Raw genomic sequence first — 27170 nt, 5'->3', positions numbered from 1 at the left:
AGGTATACATTAGTCCAAAATACATACTTCAAACACTTTTTCTGTTTTGAAAGGAAATTGACCTTAAAATAGTAAGTTGTGAGAATGCAAAATGGATTTAAACTAGAATTTATTTAGAAAATGAACAGTTATCATTCTTTTAGTGAAAACCCTATTCCCCGGGAGTTTTGTATTAAAAAACTTGGTCAGTAAATAAAATAGAAAACGGATAAGCAGGCATAAAAAATCTTGCATTACACGTTATTTCACCATCTCCATGTTGAACATTACTGGCTGTAAGATATGGAATGTTTAAGCTGAGTGGCAGAGATACAACTATAAAATTACAGATTTCAGTCCGGTGAAATCAGCATGTTCTTGGGCATCTTAAAAAAAGTGTTATGGTATCCAAATTCAAGATCATCTTATTCATAGGCTCGTTTGAAACTTACCTTCTTCTGCAACCAGGATCCACATGTCAAGACTGGTGCAAGTGTAAATTAGCAACTCAAATCTGAATTGCACACTTATGAAAACTGATATGCACAAGAACCCCTTTTAAGCATCATCCACAACAGATATGAGAAACAAAACGTTACTTCTCACAAAAATAAACTGTGTTAATTTCAGGTATTGGAGATAGCACATGAAAATGCTTCAATATTATGATAAACTGATTACAAAGTGAAAAGATGATCAAGGAAATTTAAACCACTCTCACATATGTTAAATCAGACACAAATCAAGCAATGCTGTCGATATGGGTCTTCTGATCTGCAACGTCATGTGGACTTTGTGACTAACCATGTAACACCTACAATGCTAGAACACACTTAACGAGAATTTGCATGGAGATTCAACCTTTGTATTTAATAAACACAGATCATGGTGAATCAACTTAGCAAGTTACTCTACTTGTTCATTCCAACATGTGTTATAAAGCAATTCTCAAATTTTTCTAATGGGCTGTTTGGCTCCTGGGAACCATGTGTGTACAAGAATAGTTTAAATGAATATTTCTTAAAATAATTACCATGTCAAATTTACCATAAAAGCCAAGATTATACAACAATATAACAAATTTATAATAATGCATCCATTACGTCAGTGCTACATAATACAAAATGTACAATAAAGACGCAATGTAGTTAAGCTAAATACTCTTGCCAGTTTTCTGCAAGGCACTAGTATTTCAATCAGTTGCCAAGTATTACTTCTGTGTGCTTCCTAACACAATCTAACTGGCACCACTCTTCACAGTGTGTGCATAAATAAGAGTACAGTACATTTAAAAATGTTTGAATGTGGCAGAAAATATTTATATTTAAGTGACAGTTTTCTTTGTTAAACTGTGCTCTGACATACAGTATTCAAATATTTTATCTCCGTATGTCATAGCAGTGAAAGATACAACACAATCAGCTGAGATTATACTCTCTGTTTCTTTAGGTGGCTGTCCTGTAGTCATCCAATACTTAAGCAAAATGGATTAAATTAAATTCACACTGGAATTCCTTTATGACCCTTGAAGTACACCTGTGCCTGTGAATCCAAGATCAATGGGCTAGTTAAAGAAACAATCTCTCATACTAAGTATGTTGTAATGCCAGCCCAGCAAAACTAATTTCATAACAGGACACAATAGAGAAAAGATAATAAGCAACATTAGTAAGAAATATAAATAATTTAACACCAATCATATCTCTTACATTACCAAACACACTATACAAAACTATAATAAAATATTTATTATTGTCATCAGACACAAAGCATAAAGGAAGAAAATGACAACCAATTTATGGAATGCAAAATATCAGACATGAAATTGCACAACAACTTTTCTTTAAATTCTGTATTTGTCCAGCCTTCAAATTATTTATTTAATAATGCAAAAGAAGAAGAAGAAAACATCAATACCGCGACTGTTATCTTTTATCTTGAACACTGCACTCTATATTTCTGCAATGAAAGAGAGACAGCCTGTATTTTTGACTGAAGAAACATGTCGGTATGCAGAAAATTTAAATTTGCAGAACACGGCAAAACCTCAGGTACTATGCATATGCATTAGACTTCTCAGGCTGTTTTACTTGGGTCCCAGCATATCCTGAGGTCTCACAAATTTCCCAAAATCTGCTTCTGAGACAAGACCAAGCTTCAATGCTGCTTCCTTCAGTGTAGTACCTTCCTTGTGTGCAGTCTTCGCAATTGTAGCAGCCTGTAACAGTGGAGGGTCATTATTCTATTACATTCTGCTACCTGGTGGCCTAATTTAAGATTTTAATCAAGTACTGCCTTGATTTTGTTTTCTTTGTTTTTATGTAACACAATTGTCAACAGCTCAAACTATAGTGTTAAATGATAGGATAATCAATTGTTAATCAGAAAGGCTATGGAATTAAACTTTCATGGCCTAATTTTAGGTATTATCCTGGCATTTGCCTGAAGGGACTGAGAAAAAACCACAAAAACCTCAGTCGGGACAAATGGTCTTCAGCCCAAGATTTGAACCAGAGAACTCCCAAATACAAAGCAGGAGAGCAAATCACTTGACTGTGATGTTTGATGGAGGGACCAAGAACTACAATAAAACCTGTATGTTCCTCGTTTACGACTTTAATATATATTTATACGATTATTTATTTATTTATTTCCTATGTCAATTCATACTCATTCCAAGAAAATAATTAAACATTAATTCCACAGATAAATATAACGTCTGACTACAATAAGCAACTTACCATGAAAATGGAAAGCTACAAACAGAACTACGGATCATTATAATATATTGCATTAAATATCTAATAGTTTTTAAAATATTTTAAATTGATAAAAACCTGAAGACGACGGTATTACCCGTCGAAACATGTCGTTTTAATAAAAAGAGCTAAAAAATATAATGTAAAATCGTATTTACGATTAAGAGCGCTAATATAATATTTTACACAATAAAATGTTTTAATATTATATAAGTTTTTTACAACACCAATAAACTTCAAACGTTTGTGTATAGACTGTACAAAATAAATATATTTAATCAAACACAAACATGACACATATAAGATACAAAACAAATATATATATATATATATATAAAAAACCTGTTGTGATAGTCAGTCTCTGGGCTGAGATTTGAACCCAGGACATTCTGAATATGAAGCAGGATTGCTAACCACTCTACTAAGACGTGTTCCTTAAATTATTTTGTGCTCCTAGTTTTCATTTCTTAAAAAGGCCATTTTACATTAGTCTTTACTCAATTCTAAGGACCACATAAACAGTTTCTGCTTGAAACAGTTTTTTGACGTAAATACGTCTATGCAGAATGGTCATTCGGCAAAAAAGTGTAACTAAGATGTGTAACGAAGTTGTGTAAGATCCATATCAACAATGTGAAAATATGGACCAACAACAATGGTCAGCTTTTATATGAACTCCTATTATGTTACCTAAGAAACTAATTGTTACGTCATCTACTCGGCATTGTTGTGTTACATTACTGCCGTCAACAATCCGCTTTTGTTATTGCAGAAAGAGCTGAGCTGTGAATCGCCTGTAGAAGAAGTGCGTCGTAGACTAGATAAATTTGTGCTGGTAAAAACGTTTTACAATATCACAAGTACTTATCTTATGTAAGAATTATTACATTACATTACAGAGACGTATTTACGTCAGATTCTCCGGAACCGTGGTTCCACTGGAAACTTTTTAATTTAATTCAGGCTGTTTTAGAGATGTTCAGTTGTACATAATGTTATACTATGATACATATTGGTTTTGTACATTTCAGAACTTGTAAAATTTCATTACTGTAGCTGAAAATCTGGAGGCATGATAAAATATCAGGTTCTCTCTCCCAATATTTAATATAGTTCTGAGCTATTTGCATAAAACAATACCTACCTTGTCATAACCAATGTGTGGATTCAAGGCTGTGACCAGCATCAACGATTCATTCAGAAGTTTTGAAATTCTATCTTCATTGGCCTTGATGCCTGACACACAATTATCCGTGAATGCCTTACAACTGTCACCTATAAGTCGTATTGAACGCAAAACATTTGAAACCATTTGTGGCTTGAAGACATTAAGCTCAAAGTGTCCATTACTGCCACCAACAGTGACAGCAACATGATTACCCATAACCTGAGCAGCTACCATTGTAATGGCCTCACACTGGGTTGGATTCACCTTGCCTAAAAAATTGACAACAAACACTATATTAAGTACAAAAAAGATTCAACTGCTGTTTAATGTGTGATGAACAAAATTAGAAAACATATCTTCAATAACAGCATATTTAAAACTAAACTACAACACAAGATTCAGTCAAAACTTACTGAGTATCTGAGTAAATGCTTATATATCACTGCAAAACAGAGAGTTCTTAACTTCTCAAAGACTCTGTTCCATGGCATCAGTCAGACATTGGACAACTTACAAAGAAAATCCTCCATGACAATACTTCTATGAAATTCCATGCATCACCAACATTTTTCTGGGCTTACAAAATGCCATGTTCCAACAAAATGTGGTGCATGGGTTTTAATGATACACACTTTGTAAAACTTGAGTTCTTAAGAAAAAATAGCACAGAACTGTCAATAATGCAATTTCAGACACACCTGGCATGATACTGCTTCCAGGTTCATTTTCTGGTAACATGATTTCAGCAAGACCACATCTTGGTCCTGATCCAAGGAGTCTGATATCATTGCCTATCTTCATTAAGCTGCAAGCAATAGTATTGAGTGAACCAGAAACTTCTACCATTGAGTCATGTGCAGCCAAAGCCTCAAATTTGTTTGGAGCAGTAACAAATGGAAGACCTGGTAAGACACAAATATTTTATATTACTATATTGCCGCATGTATCCTACAAATTTAGGTAACAACTGCTTTAAAAACATCATGTCATCCTTTGAAAGGCATTGGAAGAATATTCAAATGCCCAAAACTTTAGCATTATGTGGGAAATGTTAAGTTTTGGCTTATTATTACTACATAAGATGTTAATTATCTCTAATCAAATTGACTATTTACCACAATTTCACATTAATTTTCTGGTAGTAAATTAACATATCATGACCACCATCACTGCTGACTTTAGTTTTTCACATAATTCTGATTGTGGTTTGTGTTCTGAATTGACCTTCCCACCTTTTATACCATCTTCTACACGCAGGGACACACAAGTATGTGTGCAAGCGCACACACACACGCTAAACAGTAGCGATAAAGGCAGAATGGGATAGAAAAAAGGTAGTCGCCAATCACGTATCATTTTGTGCAGCAGTGTTTGCTCCTCTGTTACATGCACACTGCTCATACTGTGCTTATAACAGGGAAATGTTATACTGAATGTTAATAATGAACAGGGCATACACAGACCCTTCTGTACGAAGCCAAGCCTACTGTGCACAGCTCTGCTGCTAGATTAATTTTCTGACTTCGTAACCATACCAATATCTAAGAATGTATTCAAACCTTAACATATAGGAACAGGAGATTTGAATCCCCATACCATGGGATTGTCAGTTCTCTATAAGCCTAGGGTTAAAAGTTCAGCAGTATGTTACTGCAACATACAGACAACTGAATCATGCACAGATAAGACTTGTCATTGAACACAGAAAAGCTTGAAGGCCTAGTATGGATTAATGTGCAACAGTACATTTTATAGGAAGGCGTGAACCTAAACTGGCATATTTTACCTGTAAGTTCACTGATCTTGCTAGCACACTTCTCAGCAAACCCAATCCTGGTATTGAGACCAGTACCCACTGCTGTTCCACCCAGAGCCAACTGGTAAAGTCTTGGTAGCGTATCCTTCACACGATCAATTCCATACTGCATCTGTGTTGCATAACCACTAAACTCTTGACCTAATGTTATAGGCACTGCATCCATAAGATGAGTCCTCCCAATTTTAATGATAGTTTCAAATTCTTTTGCTTTATTTTCCAAAGCTTTCTGTAACACATCTAGACCTGGCATCAAAGTATTATGAACCTCCAATGCTACAGCAATATGCATAGCAGTGGGAAAAGTATCATTTGAACTCTGACTCTTGTTGACATGGTCATTTGGATGGACAGGGGTTTTAGAACCAAGCTTGCCACCTAGGATTTCAATGGCACGATTGCTGATGACCTGTCAAGAAAGAACAATTTAATAGCACATAAAAATGTTATCAATGTCTATAATAATAAACTATATTTTCATGACTATGAGACAAGATAATATTGCTTTCAGTTGCTTTACAAACATAGGGCACTGTCTTACATTCCATAATAAAGAAAAATGTGTTAAAATGTGATTCAACAATTTCTAGGAAAGTGGAATTTAGGAACTATGGTATATCTTTATTAACTCACACATCCATCAAGTATCATATCATATAATATGATATTTAAAAAGCTGAAATCATCAGACATTTTAATACCAACAATACTATAGTTGGCCATAATCTAGCTAGATCAGTGTTTCTGGAATCATCACTCCACTTTTGAGGCACATTTCCTAATAAACTATCAATCTAAAACAAAACCATATACACATATATATGGAGAAATGGTATATTACTGCAATATGATACAGTGTAACACACTTCCAATATAATAATTAATGTAGCACTGACTGTGACACATCAATGTATCTATTTAGAGACATCCCTTTTTATTTCACTGATATCTCACCAAATCTCTTAACTTTGAATCTACAGTTTACAAAATGAGAAAGTTTTCAGAGACAATTTTCTCCTACAACACATACTGTTTGTAATGTAACAGCCTTACCTCATTTGTATTCATGTTTGTCTGAGTACCTGATCCGGTCTGCCATATCACAAGAGGAAAATGATCATTGTACAGCTTTCCACTGATAACATCATCAGCAGCTTTGGAAATAGCATCAGATATCTTCGGATCTAAACCATAATCTTTATTGACAATGGCAGCAGCTTTCTTCAGAATGCCCATTGCAGTAATTATTGGAAACTGTGATAAAACATCAATCACCACCCATTTTATCACTACTTCTTTCAAATAATAACTGCTTAAGCATTAACTCTGAGGCTTACTACAAAGTGTTACATTATTTCTTTCAATTCTATTACTGCTACATACTGTGACATTACAATTAACAGGAGAAGCAAAAAATTGAGTTCACAGTTTGCTACGTAAAACCCGAAATGACAGAATTATAAATTTCACCAATAAACTGAATAGAATATACTGGGAAAGAAAAAATATATGTTTTCAGAGCAGCATAACTGTGGACTGTGGTCTTCTTGTAGAGGTTCACCAACTTTTTAAAAAATGTATTGCTTCTGTTTATTTGGCAGAAGTGCCTAAAGATGAAGGTTCCTCTGAAACTTTGGTGAACACCTACAACAGCATCATAACCTACACGAACACAGTTCACAATCTAAGCCTTTAAAAAGATACAAAAGTTTTGTGTATGATACTCAAAAATCGACTAGGGTTATTATTCTGAAGGTTGATAAATGGCAACTTAGGTAAAATTCTGCCAATACCTGTGTGAATATCCATAACTAATTTATAATTTCAAGATGGTATAGAAATAGCAAAAATAGGCCTGAATTCTTGTATCATAAAGCTAAATTATAACACTTCAAAGGGCCATCAATTACTTATCTTAACACAGACTTGGTTCTCTTCTTATGATTAAATGACATTCTTAACTGTTTGGAATCTTGTCAGGGTGATGTATGTCACAGTCCTATTTAAGCCCCTGAACTTTAATACTTACTGAATTATGCACACAATGAAAGGCCAAACATCTCCCCTACAACCGACACACTTGTCCTGTTCAGATAGTTCTAGCCCTTTCGTCACTTAAACATAATTACCACATCATAAAATATGCCACTTAAACACATTTTGTTGAAGTTTTAAGAAAGCCTGAAGGATATAACACAAATTTTTACCTAAAGATTTACATCATGTAATTATGTCTTTTGTCAGAGTTCAGAATTATGGATCCTTGTTATATGTTAATTAGGTGTGCAACTAACATGCCCCAGAACTGTGATGGAGGGAGAGTATACTTAATGACAAATGTGAGGAAGGATGGTCTGTGCTACAAATGTTGACGCATTGGGCAAGCCACATCTACTGGTGACTGAAGCGAAAGGATAATTCGTTAGAACAAGATTTTGGGATATAAAGACTTAATATTTATGTTTATTGTACGGTAATACAACATATAAGGACATGAAATACTTACAGGCATCCTCTCCGTTTCCACGCCAATGGGAAAATTTTTGATTGATCGTACCGTTTGTGAGCCATAATACTTATCAACCGGCACTTGCACTTCACCAAGGGTGTCCTTCTCAGTTCTAAAGTTTGCCTGTTTTAAAATAAAATAATGCAATAACTGTTACGAAGTTTGGGTCACATGGAAATTCTAGCTTTTGCCACTTTTCATCATTCATCAGTATGCAATTGAAATTTATAAATAACTTCACCATTTGATCTCTTCTATTTTTGGTACCCAACTGATAGCATACCGGAATACTGTTGTTCACTCACCATACTTGCTATTTGATGTACGTTATATATTATTTTTACTTTTCCCCCATATAATCTCTCCGCCTGCACCGCTAGTTTTCTCCCTGTTCGAGAAACTTGCATAATTGTAGAAGTCATATTGCTCCGCTTAAACCCTCCTCCTTCCTGTGAAATAGACCACTCGAAACGGCAAGATCGGTATATGACGTAAGATTGTGGGCAGTAGACAATCAGGAGATCCGAATACTGGTGAAAATTACGATACCTATGGTTGACGCCATGACACTCTGAAGATGGCACCACTGCCGACGTCGGCAGTAGGAGAACGAATATTTTGCATTCGCTACAGGTTTTGATGATTATGTGTGATATGTGTGTCACTAGTGTTAAATAATGTGGATTTCATGATGAATATTAAAGTTTTTGATGTAACGTATTGTTGCTTCACAAATGAAGTACAGTTTTTGAGAATATAATTCAGTAATAGGTGATGGCATGGGGGTAATAGTGGTGATAAAGGCAAGAATGTAATAATCAGCGATAGTACATAAAATTATTGGTTCATACTCGGTTTCGAACTTCGTGTTAAGACATGCAGGATACAGGCACGCACATGAGCAGTTTAATTTGCCAAAGATGTGTCGTGAAGCGTGGTTTTGTTTGTGATAATATTTATGGTTATTTTCATTATTCATATTTTATTTTTTAAATAAAAATTATTTTGCCTTATTTTTATATGAAAACGGAAATATAGATTTTCTATATTCATGGTTCTTTAACAGGTATTATATGTAGCTTTGTGCATTTGTTTTAGCTCTGTATTAGAAAGCTTATAATGGACTCATAAATTTGATTGTGGGCTTAAATTATATTGTTTATTACAATTAGTGCTAAGTATTGGTCAATTTAAGAATGTAGGGTGTTCGTGTGCTTTATCAGTAGATGCTGACCAAAGCACAATGATTGAGAATAAGAAAATATTTTATAGGATTTGAGGTTTTCAAAGTGATGTATCCGAAGATGGCTGTCTTCCAGGTTGTAGCACTGTGTAGTCTGATAGAAATTTATCAACGTTTCAGAGGTATTTGCTGCTTCCATTATAAAACTCGCCCTGATGATGGAGGCAGCAATGACCTGTGAAATGATGGTACACTTCTACCAGACTACATGGTGCTGCAGCCCACATGACAACAATCTTCAAGAAAATATGTCTGTTATGTTCATTTACAAAGATTAAATTGTATTGTTTTACACATATAATTGCTAATGTTTACATATTTATGTTTTTTGTTATAGGGTCATTTATCAACATGGCCAGTTTAAATCCTCTTGAGTGTAAAGTAACTTTGAGACTATCGATGTGAAGATTTTAGGAATAATCTTGCCTAAATATTATTATAACACTTTAACCTTATGTTAATTGCCAAAGCATCAAAATGGAGTTTATTAGGTAAAAAATTAATTTACTTCCATATTAGTATTTACTTGAATTGTTTGGTATTCTTCAGAATTAATTTATGTAATCTGTTTCAGCTGTATTGCATTCCTGTGTAAATGTTTCCTGCGCACCATATTTGTCATATTGAACAATGTTTATTGCATCCCTACATATGTTGTATGGATGGTGATGATTTTTCCACTTAAGAGATACCACCCCGACTTATATTGGAAGATAGAAGGCCATTTTTTTCATTGGTTGCTAGCAATGGTCAGCATGTGGAGCTGGTCAGCAGGATATGACAGTGAGTTTGAATCATTATAAAGTTATTAGTTAGAAAATATTAAAATATACTCAATAATGAAAACTTAGTACAGTTTTGTAACTTTGGCTTTTGGTGTGAGCTATGCGGAATGCTGCATATTAACCAATATTTTGGCAATAACTACAGTTGCCATCTTCAGGGTGAGTGTATACTGGGGTCAGTTCTGGAAGCCTTATGTAGGGTAGGTATAGGTGGTGAATTATAGTTGATGGTTCTGATTGGTGGAGTGGGCCACTATCCAATGGGAGAGCAGATTTCTTAGCCCTTTTGAGGTTCTGGTGAAGGAGAAGAGATTAGAGGAGTCTTAGGGCCATAAGAGGTGAGAGGAAAGAATTTTGAGGCATAATGCAAGGAGAGGAGGTGAGAAGAATGTTTCATGTTTTGGAGAGGAACGTTAATCAGTGTTTATGGATAGTGGAGGTAGGGTCAGTAGCTGGGTGACAACAGGTGAAGTCAGTCCTTGCTTAACCTATAACCATCTTCACAGTTGTAGTTGTGAGGGTGTTTAGTTATTTTGATTGCTTCTCTGATTATGCAGGAATTGACAGTATATAGAGACGATGTGGAATAGTACTTGTATCAGTTTGCTAAAACGTTCTTTCAGTATTCTTTCCTGCATTAATGTAATAAAAAATAAGTAACATGTTTCCACAAAGTAACCTTGCATGGGCATGAACATATGAAAGACAAATTAGGTTATTGTGCTTTGAAACTAGATTATAGAGCCAATTAGTCTGTAAAAGCAGGTGAGAGCGCACAGAGACTTACCAACTAAGAACACATAGATTAAATAATTGTGCTAACTATTTTGTCTGCATAATTGACTTTCTCAACAAGGAAATAATGGGCCCTTATTTTGTAAATATGTTATAATATTTTATCAGTTTTCATTTTTTGTTTTTAACAAGTGAAGGCATTACATTATTTTAGACATAATACAATTTCTGTCTGTAAATAAGTATGGATTTTCTTCTCTTTTTTTGTAGTTGTAGAGATAGGGGATGATATTAGGATTTGCCTAGAAGATCGTACACTAGTCATAGCTAATCATCAATCAACTGCGGATGTGCCACTCTTAATGGCAACATTCAACACAAAGAAAAATGTCCTGCCAAATCTTATGTGGATAATGGATAGAATCTTCAAGTACACAAACTTTGGAATAGTTTCCATACTTCATGAGGATTTTTTTATTGTTTCGGTAAGTTATATTGTCTGTCTCCTTTGTTTTTGAAACAAGGGTTAATGAAAAGTAGCATTATTCTCTATAAAAATATGTGTTCTGTCAGTGTATGTTTATGATTTATCTTTTGATACATTGAATAGTTAATTTCTGTTGTATTGTTTTCATTACTTTTCTTGTATAATTTTAAATGATCAGTAATTTATTATGTCAGTCACTTGTTTGATTAATATTCAGCATTGAGTCATTATGTCATTGTATATGTGATGTCATTGCCAGTGTCTTGATGTTCAGTTTTGGTACTCCTACTTCATTTAGCTGAGAGATCTTTCAACTTTCTTTCATGCAGTGGTGAAAACAGTTTACTTTTCTTTACTGGTTCTGTATCTTACCAGAGTGGGAGCTTCCATATTAGTTTAGTATCAACATCAACCACTCCAATTACACCTTTCTAGTCTTGTTGAATTTAACATATTAGACCTATATGTAGGAAGAACTTATTACTTAAGTATGGACTTTGTTTATGTTAAAATTTTGTTCGTAAATCTTCAAGTACAAATGTTTCTTTTTCTACAAAATGAAGTAGGAAATATATGCATAGCATAAGAATGCTGGCACATCAGCCAAAATCTGATCTTTACGAATGGTGCCAGTGATGTCAAAGGTGTCTGGCCTTTGAGTAGGTGCCATGGCCGGCCTGAGAGATTATTTTAGAAGAACTTCTTAATATCAGTTTTCATGAAAATATATTCGCACTTCTTGAATGGTTCCTTGCATACAGATAGATAGGACAAAGATAACAGGTGCATTTTCACAATTATTAGTTATGAATTTGACTAAAAAGCACTGCTTCTTTGTGGTTTAAGTGTAAGTGGCTATTTGCTGCAAAATAAATATGACTGCTGACAAGAATTTTGTGACGTGGGGTATCAAATCATCTCTGAACTTTGGACATGAGGTTAAGATAAACCGAAGAGGCCGATGGTCATCCACTGTTTTTCATACATAATCACAGTTCACTTTTTTTGTTGTCCTGTTATGTGGTATTTATCTATTTCCTCGTAGTAGTTTAAATGGAGGCCATAGATGCTGCAATGGAACATTTTCACAGAATCACTGAACTGTAATTTCATGTATCTGTGGTATCCTGTTTCTCATAAAAAAACTGATGCTGTTTTTTTGGTTACTGACTGACCTTGAAATGCACGGTAGTTTCCTTCATTACTCGTCCCCTGGTCTGTTGTGAAATTGCAAATAAATTATTGTCCCCACACGACTACCTGAATCTCTATAACTTACGTTAAGTTCCCTTCTTGTACTGATATTATTAAAGACCTTGAAATAATTGAATATAGTGTGGTACCCTCTCTAGACTAGGCATCATGCTTCATAGTTTTGTAAGGTAAAATTTAATTAGAGAAGTAATGAAAATATTAAAAATATTGGTAGACTTATTATAAAATAAGTATACTTTACTGTGGTTTTGTTGTAATTTATAGTGAATTTGTAATTTTTTATACAGGTTCTTTGTAATGTAGCATTTCGTTAATACTTAATCTGAATTTGTTGTGTTTAGAGGCTAAGTAATGCTCAAATCTTGAAAGTGATTTGTTATTCTTGTTTTTTTTAAAGGGTAAAGACAAACGTGGTGAATCTCTGCAAGCTCTTGTTAAACACCTGCGTGACTCTTACATTCCTCGCAGACGTAAGTGGATGGTACTCTTTCCAGAGGGAGGATTTCTTAGGAAGCGCAGAGAAACTAGCCAGAGGTAAAGAGAAATATTTTCCTAATGCAGATGACAGTTGATGATGTCCACACTACAAAATTCTCATGCTTTTCCTGAATCCTTCAATTATATCTTATAATATTTTTCTAGGGGCCATTGAATTCTGGTATTAAACTTGAAACATTTTATGGGGGTTATTAACACAAATGTAATTGGGATGCAAACACAGAAATAGGAAAAATATTGCATCAGATATTAAATATGCATTTACTATTCATTTTTATAATATTTTACTATTACATTACTATTGAATTCATTTAGTTTTTTGAAACATTAAAAATTTGGGCATACATCACACGAAGGAAGTTAAAAAAATAGTGTGTGTTGGGAACAGTTAGAGGAATGTACTAGTAAAGAATGGGTATGATTGTCATAATTAACTTCTGCTCCCTTTTATTATTTTAATAACTATGTACATAGAGCGTGTGAAGTGAACTATTTATGTTTTCTTGTTCAGGTTTGCAATCAAGAACAATCTGCCAATATTACAGCATGTATCTTTGCCGAGAGTTGGGGCACTTCAGACTATTGTAGACATTGTTGGTCCACAAAAGAGTAGCGGTTCAGGAGGCAACAATAATAGAGATCCTACAATGAACTTTGATGGTATGAATTATGTGTGGAGTTTAAATATTTTTTTAAAAAAGAGGGCATCTCTAAACTTTTATTTTTTGTTAGATTAGTTATCATGAATTTGATGTTTGTCTCTGTCTTCATAATGACAGTCATTTAAAAATGTCCATTATTTAGCAGTTTTACTCAGTTAATAAGCTAAAGATAGTATTTGAAGTCAAAAAATGGTTTGCCTGTTAATGATCCTCATTTGCATTGTTGTGAAATTCTGTATGGTTGTTGCATGTGAACATGTTGTCAGAGAATGGCCTGTTTCTGTAACTTGTTTTTGCCTCATTGTGTACTTTGCCGATATACAGGTATGGGCGTGTGTCCGACTCACGTGAACTGGGTACTGGACATAACAATAGCATATCCTGAAGGGAAACCTCTTGATCTTGGAGCAATTGTGACTGGCTACAGGAAGCCCTGCAAAACTTTCCTCTTCTACAGACTTTTTCCATGCAGAGATGTAAGAATTCATATTTTTGTTGCTGTAGTAAATAAAACAATAACAAAGTGGCTGTTAATTAATGAATTTTTCTCAGATATAAGAATTCTGTGTCCTGCATGGTAGTTAGTAAAGTTGAAGAGTAACATGACCCCATATTTCAGATATATTTTTCTTCTGGGTTGTATAAGAAAGTCTACAAACTTATAGCATTAGAAGATTTTCTGTTGTTTGTGTATTTTAAGGGACTGGAGGAAAGATGCTGGTTATACAAAATGCATATGTTTTCAGTTATGAATAGTTTGTTAATATTTCACTTTTAGAATATACCATGTCTATTGGATGACTTTTGACCATGCATGTAGTGCTGAAAAGTTGTTTGATACAGTATAATGTTGCAATTGGTTTTGGGGTGCATATCTGTCATTCAAACATTTAGATTATTACCGATATCATTACAGGTTCCACGTGACCATGAAGCCATGACTAAATGGTTGTATGATCGTTTTGTGGAGAAAGAGGAGCTACTTGATGCCTACTACAAGACTGGCAAGTTTCCTGTAGAGGGTTTCTGTGCTTCTCCCATCCCTCCTCAGGAAGTTTCTCAGGATTGCCTACGGTTTGCCATCCTCCATCTCTTCTTCATAACATCAAGCTACATCCATTTTCAGCTTCTCTCTTATGTTGTGTCATATTTCTGGTATTGAAACTGAAACATTTGAGATCAGCTTTAACAGCAGTATTTCAAAGTTATTTGCATCACTAAAATATGGGCATAAATAACATCCTAGAGTTTAAATTATAATTGTTTTCAGACAAGTATTTTCATTTATCTTTCACAAATTATAGGAGTAGTAACTCTGTGTCTGATGCAGCTCCAAAAAGAAATTAAATCTTTATTTGAGAGGAATTTATTAGTCATGAAATTAGCGTCCTAAAAGTTTAGTTATGTTTCATGTTGAATCCTAAAAATCACATTTGGAACAGTTTATTGTCATTCTAGTGCACTGAAAACCTTCAAAACTATTATGAACCTATAAGAAAATTGTGCAAATGACTGTGAGATATGTGATATGGCTGCCGTTACAACATGGTACAACCTGCTGTGGTGATGAAGTATTGCGCTCCAGTCTCATTTACTGTGACAGAACTCAGCCAGCATTGTATATTCAGTAGGAAAAACTTAGTCTTTGGTGCAGTGGGGACATTTGAGAGAGTACACTTTTGCAGTTATATGAAACATGAGACTTCTTTACTTGGAATGAAATGCTGCCAAATTAAATATTTATGTGAGAAATGTTTTAGTGGTATGAATTTAACAGTGTTGCGTTTTATTATAGAAATCATTCAAAATTCATGCTTTAAAGATATGGCTATGCTGTTGATGTCATTGTAAATGCTTCTATCCTACATGAGATTTGAGGTTCTCGCAGCAGTGAAGATATCAGTGTCGATCTTTTGGGTAGTAACATCATGTTTACATGTATGTAGATATCACCATTTTGGAGGAAAATGCTACTTCCATCTTCATGGCTATCTAGTTGCGAGTTGCTCGGTGTTACTGTCCAGAAGACCGACATTAACTTGCTTCTGTCCCATTTTAGCAATTTTGTGGGTTACACACGCAGGTAACTGAGTGGGAAGTGTGAACATATTTGTTAATATGCTGTATATGAGTTTTTAACTAAATCTTAAAATGTCAGATGCTAACTTATATCTCTTTGAATTTTCACACTGCAATGGATGTGAATAGTTCAATTTATTCTGATAGGTTACCACTATATCTTTTAGATGATTAATGACTGATGTATATGAAAGAATGGATTTCCATTGACTATTGATTGATTAATCAATCAGTCTTTAAGAAAAGATTGTGTTGGAAATGCAGTTCTGCCTTAGTTATTATTTATGCAGGCTGTAAGTTATAAGTAATCACAGTAACTAATTTATCTACAAAAGTCATGTGATTAATTAATTTTTCCTGACCAGTCAGTGGTTTCTTTCTAACAAAATGTATTCACATGGATATTATACTATAATAAAGCTGTGTAATATATAGTCAAATTCATTGAGCCAGTAATAAATGCAGCTGTTACAGTCCAAGTATTGCAATTTGGGAAAAGTTAGAACATATATGAGAAAATTATACAAACCTGTTTAATAAATATTCATGAATTATTCAGAACTCTTGCATATGAAAATGGTTTAAAAATTATATAGACTTGATAATGTCCACTGCTGGCTTTCTCAACTGCTCAATATTTTTCTCCCTTTGGCAAAGGTCACACCATGTTGTGAGCTGCAGTTAGAAATTAAGTACATCACACAAAATGGCAGCTGTGAAGAAATTTTAGAGTGCTACAATTCTGGACTAATTTCTGAACAAGATTTCTTGTGACACATTTCCATTCTAGGAATAGTTGGGTTGTGTACTAATGCATTTTCCATTAAATCAACATATTCCATTTTAATCTTATGTGATTTACAGAATATTTTAATGGTGAAACATTTTTTAATTTGCACAATATTTCAAAACACTTTATAAAACTGACATAGAAGTGTTTTACTGTTGATTAAAATTAGTGATGTTTTGCAGTAAGTTTCATAACAGCTGCATTTCATTTCTTTTATGAAAATAATTCATGTAAAAGTTAATTTTCTTTGTGAAGCCTTGGCGAGGAAATTTATCCCAGTCTGCCTTATATGCTCTTTGTGTAATATTTTGCAGGTAATTACTATAATATATTTGAAATTAAAATCAATGTCTGAATAAGGTGTGTCATTCTAACATACCTGTCTGGTTGTGCTTTTCAGTAATGATCATGGAATCTCAAGTATTTTAAGTAGCAAACTAATTTCTTAATGTTTAGTTGCTAATTGGCTTTATTTTTAGCTTTTCATAATTTTCTATTTGAAAACAAATGTACATTCCACTTTAAATTAAGTTTATTTAATACCAAATGATTTAGTTCTATTATTGCAATGTAGAATTTATTTTGAAGTGTTTCTCAAACTAAGAGGCACTCTGGAATTCCTACTGACATTTTTTACCATACAAAATACATGTTTTGAAGTGTATTTTATGTATATGAATGAATATGCACATGATGGATGTCTCCTTAATAAACTTTATTCACATATTTAATCCTTCTGTCTTAAGATCCCAGGACTAATAATAGAGGGCCGCACTGATGGCCTGATTTACCAGTCAAGCATGAATTATCATTTTTCAGGTTGTCTGCATTAAAAAGACATGAAATTTATGTTATTTTCTTGGCATCAGCTATATTATTTACTTGCCAAATGTGAGGTTATGAATACGTGCCATTTGCATTGTGTGGGAAATCTGAAATTTTTTGGATTTGAGGGGCTTTCTTCCACGATCTTCAAGTGTGGCATATTTAAAATAGTCTTCATCTGTATGCACCATATTTTTCAGCACAACCTCAGAGTATTATGGAATGTATACATGTGATCAACATTTGACTTTTCAGCAAAACGCATAATACAATTTTAAGGAAAATGAAAAATGGTGATTGAAAATGCCTTAAAAGTAGTATACATGATATTGGTGATCAGGCCTAGTACACAGTGTCTCAATATGTGGACCAAGTGAGTGTAAGAGTAGTTTCCCTCTAATATTAAAAGTGAATCTCCATACATCCCCATCACTGCTTTGGATTACAATGGAACATAGATTTTAGAGACTGAAATTTAGAATATTCCCCCCACCCCACAAGAGATCAGAGCTTTAGTATATAGATGATCAGAAATCAGGTATTAATGATGTGAACAGTAGATACTCATAAATGTATTTATTATTGAAACAGAAGTGAATGTCTTGAATATCTGCCCTCTTTTTTATAACTATCCCAGAATGTAGACCCCTAAAACATTGCTCATTTTTTAACACTTTTATTAAAACTAAGATTATATAAACTGGTGGTACAGTTAGGCAGTGTCTGCTGATATTTGGAGAATTAGACACACAGTAACTTAGCACGTTGTATAAATACTCTTCACAGTAAAGTTCTTAAAGTATTTGTCAGTTTAAGGGATGTACACCTTTAAATTTTGTTCACATTAAGTCTTGCATTTCTTTTAATGGACTGTCTTTTTTGTGCATATTTCAGAGTTCTCTTAAATAATTTACTGTTCTCCTGTGGTATGATATTTGTAGAAACATGTACTATAAACACTTTTTTTAATAATTGTTTATTATCTATCTTGACCATAAATGACCACTTTTTGGTAATGAGTAGTGCATTTAAGATCTCAAACTGCGAATCATAGCAGTATCGTAATCAATTGAAACATGCAAGTTTATTAATAAACTGATTTAATCTGCTGTATTGTGAATGTTTTATATATTAAATCTTAACATAAGGTTATCATTTGTGGCTGAAATGTATTCTGAACAGTTATATATAAAAAGTGACCACAGACAGTGTTTTTCTTATAAATATAAAAAATTGCAAGAACCAGTCAGGAGGTTTGAAATACTTTTCAGTTTGACAGATTCTGGATTTCAAATATTGTGCCAGGTAGCCTGTCTCAAGCCTATAAGTGATTGTCTCGAAGTTTGAGAAACACAACATAATTCTAATAGCATATCAGGTCAAATAAGGAACATGACTACTATTGTCTTGAAAGCTTGCATTTGTATTGAGAATGTGAAGTGCTTGTTCTGCTGTAAGGCTTTAAATTTTCAAATGTAAACAACTGAAATGTATTTTTTGAAGTGGGACTTGTGTTAAGACACAAGGCATCAATTTTTAGGTGCTATTCATACTCTAGCATGGGTGAAGAACACTTATGGGCTCATGTGTGTCTATCACACTTCTCACAACAATGAGATCTAAGGGTTCCAACTGTTTGGACATACTCTGGCACAACAATGACCTGGGATCACACTAGTGTGAGAATGAACCAAGGGTCAACAATGAACTGGGATTGCGGTGGTAGCACATATGCACTCTATAATAAATCTGTTCTATTCCATATTTGTATGGTTGCTGGATATATAGGATTTTTTTCTGTTTGAATTTATTTCTTGTAAGTGGAAAGATATGTAAAAACATTTCTTTGACTGGAATGAAATTTATTTAATGACATTTACATTCTTACAAAATTAAATCATGTAAAAGAGCTTTATTACAAAGTTATGCTCACTGCATGTTCCAGCACTGTCCACACACTCTTATAATATTATCAGTGCATTTTGACAGATATGCTTGAGGAGTAATGTGATACATTACTAAAAACAATGAAGTTCATTTTCAGTATGGCCCTTGGTGTTCAGTACATGTCTTATTGTGTTAGAAAAGTGTGAAAGTGGTATTTTTACCTGACATGATGCTGTCCTCAAAAGACTATAATGAATATACATTGCTGTGTAAACCTCACCTTTCATATTGTCCTTGGTTCTGATTTATAAATGTATTCTTTGGTCCATCCTCACAGAAAGAATTCTCTTGATGCTATTTCTGGAATTCAAAACATATCATCTATGTCTTCATCAAACTGTCCACCATTTTGAGAAATGCTTATCTAACCAGCTACAAGGAGTTAATGCACAGTGTGGTAGAGTTCCACATTGTTGTCCTCCAGATGTGATAGGTTGTACAATATTTTAGGCTACCTCCAAGTGTCACTTACTGGCTCATAATAAAAATTGACCAACAAGTGCCAGAATCACTTGACACAAAACTGTTAACTAGAGCCTAGACTGCAATACATCAACAATTATGTCTATCAGAGATTTAAACTGCTGCTTGTGACAAAAGGCAGTCTTTAAGTTCAAAATATTGGATGCCCCCCCCCCCCCCAAACACACACTTCATTGTTTCCTTCTGGTAAATGCTTTGAACTTCCAGCAGCAAGTGGCAAATGAATTGATGCAAAATGATACTACTTCATATTTTGTATTATCTTTTTAAGACTAGTCTTGACTGATTTATTTTGTACATATCTGTGTTAAAATTTATGCATTAATACGAGTTTTTTTTCCAAAAACTTTTATACTCTATTAACTGATTTACTGCTACAGTTGACTTTACCTCATCATGTTACATTATTTTCTCTGTTGACTGTGACATCTGAAGTCATTTTCTAGATAATATGGTGGTGCAATTTATCAGAAGACTGTAAATATTCTGCTAATAAAGCAAAGTACAGAAAATATTAAATTCTAATTTCTTGGAGGGAAAAAAGATGATTTTAAAATGGCATCTTTTATTAGCCATGGTGTATTTGGTAATGTCTTTTATTGCTTTGCTTTGTTTTTGTCTTCATCTTATCACCTTGTGTGAAGCTAAGTTGTAGCTTTGAATTTATGCAAATGCAGGTCACACCTTTTGTGTCACAAATAAACTTCATACAATTACTTCAACCATTTTCAAAGTCTGTGACACTGCTTGTTTTCATATCTCATTCCTACTATTAAAATATTTTAATGGACAAAGTGTAGTCCACTTATCAGTGTTGTTTATTTACTTCATTATTTGCATGGGATGGAGGTGTAGCACCTCTTGCTTCTACAAGAAATGAAAAAACAAAACAGTGATCTTCATTTCTCTACCTCAGTGCAAGAATTTTAAACGTGACTTATATGCTATATGAAGAATTTAGTAATGTGACATAACCTTGTAACTTGTGGTGAGTATATGTGTGGTTTTTAAAGCATGGTACAATTGAGACTTTTTTTAATATTCTGAATTTTAATTAAGTAAATGTAGCCTGCTTTGTGCTGGTATCAGTTGATAATTCCTAAATGTGCACAGGGTACTTATGAAGAACTGTTGTGGTTCTAAGGAGTCATTTTTGCTATATTTGTTGTAATTCCTTGGCTTCCTAGCAGTGCTTGGAAGTGAGGCAGAATGTCATTCTGCTTCTTTTAATTTCACTACTATTTAGTTTGTAGTTGCCTTTGCATTGGTATATCGATAGAATTTAAAACAATAAGGTTCTGCCACAATACATGATTATAAGAAACTGACTTGCAGTTCAGTTTAATGGTACTGAGAATTTAATTGGGGGGGGGGGGGGGGTTTCCCCCATATTTACCAGAAAGTTTATCCATATTCATTAATGGATGAAATGGAATTGAAAAACTGCCATCCCACAAAATCCTTTAAGTAGCACTTGGTGTTACTCTTATTGTGTACACTTCTTTCTACAAGGTGGTTGAAAAGTCATGCAACCCTCTCCTGATGCATGTTCTGTTTGTCAAAAAATAAAATATTATTAAGTGTTTGAAATGACCATCACATTCAGTGATGCATGCATTCACTCTATTCCTCATCTTTGATGCAACCCAGTAAATATTTTCTGTAGTGACAGAAATTGTTTACCAGATCAGGTACCGAGTTTGGCACAGGAAAATTGGGAAATATATCTGTAAACTCATTCTGGAAAGTCAATGAGATGCAAGGTAGTGTTCAACAGTGAATACTCATTGCACTTGTAAAAGATAAATTTCTGAACTTTGTTGAAAGATTACTGATGAACTGGTGCAAGGAGGTTGTAACATGATGTGACCTGTGTGGGCTACTGTATAGTCACAAAAATATTGTGTGTATATTAATAAAACTGTAATGAATTGTAACCATCAATAAATATTTTAATATAGGTTGCATGTTTGTTTGATTAGCCTTTATAATAACACTGCTGGCCAAACGACAGCTGAAAATAAATTAAATTTGGGATTTAACAAGGAAAACACTAAATTATAGAAATATGTAAGCGTAACATCACTATTTGTGTACATTCACTCACTTAATTTTATTTCTGCAGCATGTTTTAAAATCCTTATTTGTTTTAGCTCTGTATATGTGTGAACTAACTCATTTTCAGTTGCAATGTAGTAATGATATTTACTTGTCTACGTCTTAGAACATTTTCATATTACAGATTTGGATATGACTTCAGAAACTGAGAATTTTGGCCATTTCTGCTGTTTGCTGCTGTTCACATTAGTCAGGCCAGGTGCCTGGAGAACTAGATTTATGCCTGTAATTATAGTTTTAAACAGTTTCACAATTCTGCAATAGTTATAGAATATGCTATGTATAATAAACATCTGTAAGGAAATGGTGCTGTTTCTGTCTACACTATGTTGTACACCAAAGTTATAGTCTACTTTAATTTCTTTGTGTATATCTGATTACTACATGTACATTCAAAATTTATGCTTGTGTTTTGTTCAACTCGTGCCCAAACTTTTATCCCATATTTTTGTGACTGGCGTAGATTTGCGACTTATTGTGAACAAAGAACTGTGTAATTAAACGTAGGATTACTGCCACATTTCACTTTTTACTTGCTATTATGTTTTCACGATCAGTACTTGAACAAGCATTAGAAAGAAGCAGTAGCTCTAAAAAATTATTGACTCTTAACATTTTAAAGGAATTGATCTTTTTGGGAGAAAAAAGTCTGACTTCCTTTGAGGTTTGCATTTGAAATTATTTTTCTATTCTCTGAGGTTTCTATATTAAATGATAATGCAGATGAAAACATTGTAACACTATTTTAGTCCAATTGTTGCTAATGTGTCATAGTAACTGATGCCGAGTCTATAAATAAAACACGTGCAATTGGTCTTATGAGTCCTGCATGCTTATCATTTATACCAGGTGGAAGTTTGGCAATGACCCTTGACCAATACACAGAAAATATAGCTAAATTTAGTGTCTATGAGGGCTCATCAGTGTTCATTAAAGACTTTGTGGCATGCATAGAGTATTTTATTAAAAGTACCATGCACCAATGATAGAATGGGATGTATCCAACAGATTACGAAGTTGAAGAGATTTAAAGAAACTATGTATGATTATTTAATGTAGAAACTCTTGTCTGTCTTCGAAATAAATTGATGGGGAATTTGAAATGTAACTGTGTAGTACCATTACAAGTTTTTACACAGTTTGTTTTGTACACACACTCACAGATAATGGGACTGACATTCCTAGAATTCTATCTTATTATTCTTCATCTAAATTCCTGCTGAGGTTACTATTCCTACTGTAGAATTTTGAAGTGTGATGGAAGACAAAGTACATATGTTAAACTTGAATTCATGTTCCTGTTTTGTATTTTTTTTTAAAATTTTATTGGCAATTTTTAATCTGTTATTCATCATACTGATGAATTAAGAATTTTGGAGATGAAATCTGTGTTATTTTGTCTCAGAATTCAGACAACATTGACACTAGTTTTTGAAGAAGAAGAAGAATAAAATGGAAGTTTAATATCTTCGTGAGGGTAACTATATCTGTACAATTTGAGTTGAACATATTTAATAAAAATAACCCTTCATAAAATGTTTATAATAGTTATGTAGTTCAAGTGAGTTCTTGTAATCAGATTTTTTAAAAGAATAAGTATTGAATATGAATGTTACTGTAGACTATATATTAATATTTTGAAAATATTTGTGCAAATCTTTCTGCACAAATTAATAATCAAAGTCATTTGTTTTATACAAAATTTGACATTTCTCAAAACCATGAATGGCTGCTATATGTAGGACACTTAACAACTTGGATGTAAATAATTTTAAGATAATTACTATAATTAGTTTGTATAAATAATGAATGGCCAAATGGCATGGTGCCTTTGACCAAGAAAAGGTTGAATGTAATTTTCATAGTATTGTTGCCAATTTCAAGTTGGCAGGAGTGAACATGTTTTCAAAGTCAGGATTAATTTGTTTAAATTCTGCTGTACGATAAATATTTCAAATGTTGCTACACGTGTAATTTATACAAATCATCTTACAAATACAATACATTGAACTTAACTGTCAGTTACAAAGTGATAAAAGCTGATAAGGGTATGCAAATCACAACATGAAAATAATATATAGTTTTCTTAAATGATCAAAATTGTACCAATTTTGTGGTAAAAATTATACTTGTTTTAAATTTAATTTGCAATAAAGATGGAGAAAAATGAACACCCTTCTATCCATCATCACATGTTACTTGATTTCCACTAACCACTCCTTACTCCAGATGGATGTTTTACATCCTAAGCTTTTGTCATCTCATTTTATTGAACCCTATCTTATACAGCACTAATTAATTACGTGTGAATATTTACCTCGACTAGAAAAGTCACCAATGCAGAAAAGGCAGCAGTTTATAAAATGCAAACTAACACTGTTCTGAAGCTAAAATATAAATGATTGTAGCCGATGCTTGAAATTCTGATATCAATTTCCTTATTCTTATCCTGCATCCTGGTTATACAAATACATGATAGGAACAGTTCTTTCTTCTATGGCTCTCCAGTCCGTATTCGGTCCATGGCCTCCTCAATTCTCCTCTTCCATTCGGTCCTTCTGTTAGGTCTGTCTGTCCGAGGTTGAGGTTTAGAAACATCTTCCTTTTTACGGTGCAAGGTTGTTAGCCTTGCGACCAACCCCCAAACCTCCAACCTGGAGGACCAGGGTACCTGTCTTAGTCTGAACTCTCCCCCTCGACCAATCTGGATAGTATTTTAATTAGTATGACTCTTAACTCTGGACATTGTGTATTGTCTAGTTTTCAAAACATAAGGAAGAACCCAATTGGATCGTCTGTCCTCTGGTGGAAAAAATGCAGTACCTACTCATTTGGACTGGTATGTATGAACTTCACGTTAAATAGACTATAATTAAAATGCATTAACCTTGATACTTTCACGAGTATTCAAAATTAAATTGATGTACTTTTTTTTAAATAAGTCTGCAAATAAATTACGCACTGTCCCTTTACATTCAGCTTTTCTGCAGTATCTGATAAACCCATAATATGGTTTGTAATTGATATTATCTGTTAAAATTAAACTTTATAACCGAATGTGGGAAGGAAGGTAGAAATAATTAAAATATACAAGAAAAAATAAATACAGAAGGGAAAAAACTTAGACAAAAGCAAAGGAAAAATGTGGACACGGAAGACGAGTTGGGGTGCATTATATTAAAATGAATCTTTCAGAAACAACTGAGCCAGAACAGAGTCCAGTGGCGAACATATTTGACATTAAAATGAGAAAATCGGACAAACATACTTCAATATATTCAGCATACTCACCAAGTCATGACACTGGTTTTTATAACACGGGCTTACTAACGTGTGGTTAGTCGTCTGTTAAAACTAAGAATTCTGAACAGCATGAATAATAATTGACAGTGAAAAACGTCTATTTTCTAAACACGTTCTTTGTGGTCTTACACACTTTGTTTGACTTGATGTTCATTTACTACAGATACAAATCTAACACTGAGTGGACTACACAACCGGCCTGGATAGCTCTGTGGTCGAGTCCCGGTCTTATAGGTTGTAGTCTAGTCACTGCAGTGACTGTGTTATTCGGCTTAACTGATGCGGACCAATCAGATCCGAAATACCAAATTTACTCCACATCCATTAAGTATATTCTAAGGCCAGGCTTGCACGAGTAGACTGTATGACACGACCTCACTATTACGTGCTTTGAATTTATGCAAAGACCGCACAAAAACCAGTACGGATACCACGCGTTCTCATCGGATTTATTAAGACATTTTGCATTATACGCGAGCCGCACTTTAATTTTCAAAGCAGCTTTTGTGGGTTGTAACTCTAAAAGGTTCTAACGATCATGTGTTATATTAACATTGTTTTTCTTATAGACTAAATCCATTATTCTACACATTTCAATGAAACCACGAAGCCTCCATCTTCAGGTGAAAAAATCTATACTGTTGGGTCCTTAAGAAGGGCTAATCGCAATCTCTGGACAACTTTAAGTTAAATGATAGGTGCTATATTAGCCTCTGAAACAAAGCATGGTCCGTATGAGATGATAAGAATATATTGGAGTAGAATTTTTCTAGTTCGTGTTTCAGATAGTTAAACTGTATTTGACAATGAAGTCTTAAATGTTGACGCCTTATCTAAGCTTGCTATTTGCGATCAGAAGGTAAATGATCTGCAAGAGTTGCGGTATCATTAAGTTGCTGCATAAATTTAAGATAATTTGTCTCTCTCGTCTGATGCTTAAAATTTTGTAAAAATGTTGTCACTAGACTTATTTGTGAATTAAGGAAAGTGCTGAATTAGTTACATTCACCCCTTTGTGTAGCTGATTATTACACTTCCCTTCTTGTATTTTAAGCGAATTCTCAGATTATTAAACTTAAAGTACCTCAACAGCAGAAACTGTAACAATAACACACTATCCTTTCTTCTTCGTGCTCTACTGAGAATGGCAGAGAGAGAACTTCCTTCTCCCACTACCACTGCTCGTGTCTTGTTCTGTTACAGCGTATCTAGGGTCTTATTTGATTTCCTCGCCTCAGAAATCAAACCCGCGGCAGTGCAAAAGCCTTATATTCTTCCACACCACAGTCACACGAGATGACTCAGCAAACGCAATCTTCGTTCTTTGCGCTAAAATACAACATTAAGATCAACTGAGAAAGATGTTCATGAGGAGACTGGATTGCGGAATTATATTTATATGTGTTAACAATTCGTCCGAAAGAGTTATTTAATCTTGGATGCAGTGAGCTGTGGGAAGAAAATTATAAATTTATCTTTTATCGTGGTTAATTACAAAAGGAGTGATTTAAAACCAACAATTTAACAAACTTCATACTGTCGAGTGACAATGGCTGTACTAGAAGATATTACAGATAGTTCATTCGAAATTGTAAGACAATTTATTATGTGATCTGTGACATAAACTCTGTGAATAATAATCACTCTATCGTGTACTGGCAGTTAGAAGACGAGAACAGTTTTACTAAATATGTTACAGAGTTGTACACATGAGGGTTTGCACCAGTGATGACTTATGAAAAATACGCTATATGCTATATGTCTTTTAG

The 27170-nt window shown here is 33.8% G+C and overlaps 2 protein-coding genes across 7 annotated transcripts; one reads left to right on the top strand and one right to left on the bottom strand.

The window, feature by feature from the left end:
- Positions 1 to 1648: 1648 nt before the first annotated feature.
- LOC110828080 (fumarate hydratase, mitochondrial) lies at positions 1649 to 8670 on the bottom strand. Its single transcript, XM_022060401.2, has 7 exons — positions 8537 to 8670; positions 8229 to 8354; positions 6776 to 6976; positions 5693 to 6131; positions 4605 to 4808; positions 3883 to 4175; positions 1649 to 2197 (listed from the first exon to the last, which is right to left on the bottom strand). Exons 1-7 carry the CDS (start codon positions 8651 to 8653, stop codon positions 2066 to 2068), a joined length of 1512 nt encoding a protein of 503 aa, XP_021916093.2. The 5' UTR covers positions 8654 to 8670; the 3' UTR covers positions 1649 to 2065.
- Positions 4683 to 21945, top strand: LOC110828083 (acyl-CoA:lysophosphatidylglycerol acyltransferase 1). 6 transcript variants are annotated; one of them, XM_087347169.1, is made up of 8 exons: positions 8786 to 8864; positions 9812 to 9965; positions 10049 to 10257; positions 11265 to 11479; positions 13094 to 13230; positions 13706 to 13854; positions 14181 to 14332; positions 14773 to 21945. In XM_087347169.1, the coding sequence occupies exons 2-8, from the start codon at positions 9952 to 9954 to the stop codon at positions 15016 to 15018; spliced, it is 1122 nt and encodes a 373-aa protein (XP_087203295.1). In that variant the 5' UTR covers positions 8786 to 8864; positions 9812 to 9951; the 3' UTR covers positions 15019 to 21945. The 6 variants fall into 6 exon arrangements, with proteins under 6 accessions (XP_087203290.1, XP_087203295.1, XP_087203294.1 ...); XM_087347168.1 differs by having other exon boundaries at positions 8805 to 8943; XM_087347166.1 differs by having other exon boundaries at positions 8805 to 9034.
- The last annotated feature ends 5225 nt before the right edge of the window (positions 21946 to 27170 follow it).

The sequence above is a fragment of the Zootermopsis nevadensis genome, unplaced genomic scaffold (genome assembly GCF_977971745.1).
Source record: "Zootermopsis nevadensis isolate Lab colony 2312 unplaced genomic scaffold, Znev_1.0 Znev_ptg000011l, whole genome shotgun sequence".
Taxonomy (NCBI): Eukaryota; Metazoa; Arthropoda; class Insecta; order Blattodea; family Termopsidae; genus Zootermopsis; species Zootermopsis nevadensis.
This window is presented reverse-complemented; position numbering and strand designations above follow the sequence as displayed.